Source organism: Homarus americanus, unplaced genomic scaffold (genome assembly GCF_018991925.1).
Source record: "Homarus americanus isolate GMGI-L3 unplaced genomic scaffold, GMGI_Hamer_2.0 scaffold29878, whole genome shotgun sequence".
Lineage (NCBI taxonomy): Eukaryota > Metazoa > Arthropoda > Malacostraca > Decapoda > Nephropidae > Homarus > Homarus americanus.
Genome location: NW_024719051.1, coordinates 1 through 5,277, shown reverse-complemented (window position 1 = coordinate 5,277; position 5,277 = coordinate 1). Strand labels below are relative to the sequence as shown.

General features: G+C 43.2%; 1 protein-coding gene across 2 annotated transcripts; it reads left to right on the top strand.

The window, feature by feature from the left end:
• The first annotated feature begins 3,164 nt into the window (after window positions 1-3,164).
• Window positions 3,165-4,542, top strand: LOC121859893. 2 transcript variants are annotated; one of them, XM_042356849.1, is made up of 4 exons: window positions 3,165-3,251; window positions 3,549-3,653; window positions 3,933-4,167; window positions 4,409-4,542. In XM_042356849.1, exons 2-4 carry the CDS (start codon window positions 3,569-3,571, stop codon window positions 4,509-4,511), a joined length of 423 nt encoding a protein of 140 aa, XP_042212783.1. In that variant the 5' UTR covers window positions 3,165-3,251; window positions 3,549-3,568; the 3' UTR covers window positions 4,512-4,542. The 2 variants fall into 2 exon arrangements, with proteins under 2 accessions (XP_042212783.1, XP_042212782.1); XM_042356848.1 differs by having other exon boundaries at window positions 3,195-3,246.
• Window positions 4,543-5,277: the final 735 nt, after the last annotated feature.

The following is a 5,277-nucleotide window of genomic DNA, read 5'->3' as shown; positions in this document are numbered from 1 at the left end:
TTGTATTGAAGGGGTCAAGTTATTGTACTCAAAGGGTTATGCCATCTTAGTCAAGGGATTAAGACATTGTATGGGAGAATTATCATCAAATTAACTGAATTAATACAGTCGACACTAAAATTTCTGGGTACTATCGGGAAGTGAAACACATAACGGTTACTCCCGTTCTCAGCCCGTCTTAAAAGTGAGGGGGCGCTTGAGTACTGGTCAGGTCAGAGTGTGTGATACAGTGGTAATACGTGACCACTTTATTGAATAAATGATTAATAGTGAAATATCCATATTCCCAACAGTCAATCGTAACAATTTCTGTGCATGATGTGTGACGTTAGCCTCACCCCTTGAGTACGACCATTGAACTCTTGGACATAGCTGTCAAAAACCACAATGGAGAAATCTCAACAGTTTGTGGCTGAAGATTGTGGTGAGCAATAACCTGAGAACATGTGGTATTATTTGAAGCCTCTGGATGGTAATAGTCACAACGATTTCCTGATACGACAGAGAATATTCTTTCTTTATTTTCGATAGTTCTTAGTTATCTTAGTTGTAGAGGCACAGAAATAAATATATAAACAAACATAACGGAATGCTAAATTCAAATTGGGTGGTGACTTCAGGCTGTTGCTCTTATATGATGAGGAGCAAACAGCAGGGAGTTAAGCTGGGCGGCAACTGACGGCAGCACTACAAATAGAGTCGTCTTTCGTGACATTATTTTGAGTGATAGTTACAGTAATTGACGTTTTAAAAGACCAAAGCTCTCATCTGATAAAATGGAGGTGATGTGAATTGTGGTTTTATGCCCTCACTGTTTTACAGGCATAAGAAAAACCTACGCGTAATGGAGGGTAATTGCTAACTTTTGTTCACTCGCTCTCAAACCTCACCGCTACATTTTTGAGTCACGTTAAGCATCAATTTCAATTTCAATTGTTTATTCCTTGATAGAGGAAGCGGGATCCTAGTGCTGTCACTAGGTACCCCTGTACAATGACACCAGAAGCATCTGGCAAGTGTGAAAAGTATATACAGTATAAATATTATAAAGGGGCTTACTAAAGCCTAAGGAAGGAAGGATGTTCCTTTAACACATAATCAATATTATTTACAAAATATCTGGCCAGTATTGGGAGGATCATCGTGTCTCCGTCAGGGGGTCGTGGAGTGGTGGTCCAGCAGGCGTCACGGAAGCGTTGTGTGTGGTTAAGCATCTGTCTTTTACGGTTTCATTTTATCGTACACCGCCTCCCGCTCACCTCCCCCCACAACTTCCCTCCCTCCCACTCACCCCCCCCCCAAAACCACATCCCCGCCACCCACCTCACCCACCCCACCCACCCCATTACCCCCAACCCACCCCACCCCACCCACCCCACCACCTCATCTCCCCTACCACCTTCCCTTCGTCACGATTGGCTGTATTATTGTCCGGTCGGTAACTCAAGCATTACTGGTCTGCAGATGTAATTCTTAAGTAATTCGTCGAGTGACTGTAACACGGGACATTGAATGTTATTGTACGGGATTTAGAAGAAAAAAATATCCATTTGTTTATATTTGACGAAATTTATCCTACTATACAAAAATATCCTAATTATTTATACATTCTGATGCTATTTAGTGTTTGTGAAGGTTAGTTTATACAGATGGTACTTATCAAGAACTCGTTACATGTTAATTGTCAATGTAGATAAAGTATAAGACAGCAATTTATGTTATTTTATTTCTTACTGAGGAAGAATAACAAGAAATCATTTATAACTCTGCCTAAGTTTTGGATACATGTACTGGAGGTGGAGTCATTAGGCAAGAGCAAGGATGAACACGAGTAAAGGTTGGGTGAAGTACAGTTCCGCCTTGATGATTATCCCAGTAAACTACCTAAGTGTAGAATCAGATTAACTGTTTATTACATGTACTAGCTCCCACTACAAACGGGTATAGATAGGGTTCATGCTAATAGTAATAGTTCATACTAGGAACATAAGTGATAAAGTCATGCTACTAGTACTGGCTCACACTTCACACTTACTACGTTTTAACACTTCATTGGAAAAACGAATTCTCGACTTCAGGAACGTTAATACACTACATTAAACCATCGACCACCGCCAAATACTCATCTTAATTACGTTGTTTGTATATTTTTTTCATTTCGAAATCTTTGTACCTGTAACTTATGTGTGTACCTGTAACTTGTGTGTGTGTGTACCTATAACTTGTGTGTGCACCTATAAATTATGTGTGTACCTGTAACTTATGTGTACCTGTAACTTGTGTGTGTACCTATAACGTATGTGTGCACCTATAAATTGTGTATGTACCTGTAACTTATGTGTACTTGTGACTTGTGTGTGTACCTGTATTTTTTGTGTACCTTTGATGTGTGTGTACCTGTGGCTTATGTAATTGCACCTGTAACCTGAGTGTGTGTACATGTAATTTGTGTGTGTGTATCCTGTAACTTGTGTGTGTACCTCTAACTTATGTGGGTAACTTTAACTTATGTACTGTACCCAACTTGTATGTGTGTGTGTACCTAAAACAGTATGGCACATTATTTAACAGTTGCGGTCCAAATTCTACGACTGGCAGTACTCTGGCATTTAAATACTTGAGGACCATTATGAAAAATTGAGAGGTTTATAATTTTAACCCATTTTTTCTATATTTTTCTTTTTATTACGACGGTTTTTTTAAGCAGGTTCCGACATGAGATAAAAAGCAACGTTAAAAGATAAAAAAAAACATTCATAAATAAATAACCCAGAAGTGGATGACAGATACTGCTAAATGTTTTGAGAATATTTTGAGTCCATAATTGTATATTGATCGTCAATGGTATAACCCGATTCTTCTTCTTCATCGTAGTGGACAAGGACTGGAGCTTATGAAAAAAATCTTTATGAGGGAGAAAGACAATGATGCAAACTCATCTTTTTATACACTCAAAATAATGTCGAGGTAATACAGTGGTTAAAAGAAAAAAAAAACTACTGACGACCATAAAAAATATTAAAACTGGCAAAAAAATTTATTTATAGCTGTTACCTGTGTAGGAAATTAGGCATGAAGGGGGGTGGGAGATGCAGGGCGAAGGGGGAAGAGAGGGTGAGAGGCGAGAGGGACGGAGGGTGGTAAGTGCAATACGAACGAGATTCTGTCAGTCACACAAGTGAGCCAGTGCACCAGGCGGAGTAAGCCTGACCAGACGGGTGGAACAACACGTCTCAGATTCATAAAGTGACGTAATTGTTAAAAAAAATCATCTGTGTTGCCTCCTTAAAAAACAAACAAAAAACTAATGTAACTGTAGTAGAGTCTCGGTGTAGTTTGGACGCCATCTTTCATTTTGTATTCATCCGACATTCATCATAAACATCATTGTCCTCTCATCGGATTTTTGATCTGCTGATATAATATTCGCCTACCGTACGATTCTTGTTTATATATGATTCGTGTTCTGTTGACATGAATCGTGTACAGTACTCTTAAACATACATACATGCGTGTCTTGATATATTATTCTTGTTGTTGTTTTTTAGTGATTCTTGATAACAGAGAGATGTCAACGTATAGGAGGAACCTGATGATCCGTGCAACTACTCTCACCTTCCTCATCTGTTTTCTTTTCTCGTCACATCTGAAGGGTAAGTTGTCACCCGGCCCTCGCCTCCCTCCGCCTTGTTGAAACCTGCCCTCTCCCACCCACACCTGTTGATACCCGGTCCCTAACCCACACCTGTTGATACCTGGCCTCTCATGACAAATGTTATCGATTTTTTGGGGCAAGTATTCTTTTTTTACTAAATGCATCAGAATTTTTAGCACATGCTGCCTTCCAAAGCAGCTGCTGTCCTCTTTATCATCTGTTAACATATTCGACATCTGTTGCTCACCTCAGCAGCATCTCCTCTCGTCTTCTATAGTGAGGACGTCCCTCAAGTTCGAAATGGGAGGCCTCGGTAGCGGACTGTCTTCGTGGTGGTCGGGTGCTCCTGTCCTCCTGTCTCCCGAGAACGAGATGATACCCTCCAAGGTTGAGGTGGGTGTAGATGAGAATTACTACATGAAGGGCGGGGCTGTGTGGAGGAGGGGCACGGTGGAGTGTTCTCTACCAGTCGGGGCTCCTAAAGACTACATGAAGCTACAAGACCTCTTCAGGTAGGTCTCACACGTGGAGTGATTCAGATAGGTTGTGTAGACAAAGCTCTTCAGGTAGGTAGAGCAGACTGAGTTCTTCAAAGTAAACTCGTGATTAAAGCTTTACCTTACAGACTACAGACACAAAGTTCAGATACAGACTTTTTTTTATCAAAGATCTTCACTTTCCTACTCATCTCTTCTCTTCTACCTTCATTCAGTTGCTTAACTCGTATTGTTTTCTTGTTCTGTCCTTCGCCAGTTTGGAGAAGGAATGGAAGGGGACGGTAAGCAACATCCTACTGGCTGAGACATCCTGCAACCCGAAGCCATCCTACCGAGCTTGGTGCGCCGTGGAGAGGTAAGATGGGTAAACCTGCCTGTAGGTATACCGCAGGAGGCCGTGTGTGCCTGTAAGTATACCGCAGGAGGCCTCGTGTGCCTGTAGGTGTAACGTAGGAGGCCGTGAGTGCCTGTAGGTGTACTGTAGGAGGCCGTGTGTGCCTGTAAGTATACCGCAGGAGGCCTCGTGTGCCTGTAGGTGTACCGCAGGAGGCCGTGAGTGCCTGTAGGTGTACTGTAGGAGGCCGTGTGTGCCTGTAAGTATACCGCAGGAGGCCGTGTGTGCCTGTAAGTATACCGCAGGAGGCCGTGTGTGCCTGTAGGTGTAGCGTAGGAGGCCGTGTGTACCTGTAGGTGTACGGTAGGAAGCCGTGTGTGCCTGTAGGTGTACCGTAGGAGGCCATGTGTGCCTGTAGGTGTACCGTATGTGTGCCTGTAGTTGTACTGTAGGAGGCCGTGTGTGCCTGTAGTTGTACTGTAGGAAGCCCTGTGTGCCTGTAGGTGTACCTCGTAGGAGGCCGTGCAGCCTGTAGGTATCGTAGGAGGCTGTGTGTGCCTGTAGGTGTACCGTAGGAGGCTGTGTGTGCCTGTAGGTGTACTGTAGGAGACCGTGTACTCTGTAGGTGTACGGTAGGAAGCCGTGTGCCTGTAGGCAATGGCAGCCGTGTGTGCCTGTAGGTGGTACCAGGAGGCCGTGTGCCTGTAGGTACTGTAGAGGCCGTGTGTGCCTGTAGGTGTGCACTGTAGGGAGGCCGTAAGCAATACGTAACTGAACGAAGTGGCTACCGA

Coding starts and splice junctions, on each gene's coding strand:
- LOC121859893 (XM_042356848.1), top strand. Junction 3,654..3,932: donor TTTCTCGTCACATCTGAAGG/GTAAGTTGTCAC, acceptor CGTCTTCTATAG/TGAGGACGTCCCTCAAGTTC. Junction 4,168..4,408: donor AAGCTACAAGACCTCTTCAG/GTAGGTCTCACA, acceptor GTCCTTCGCCAG/TTTGGAGAAGGAATGGAAGG.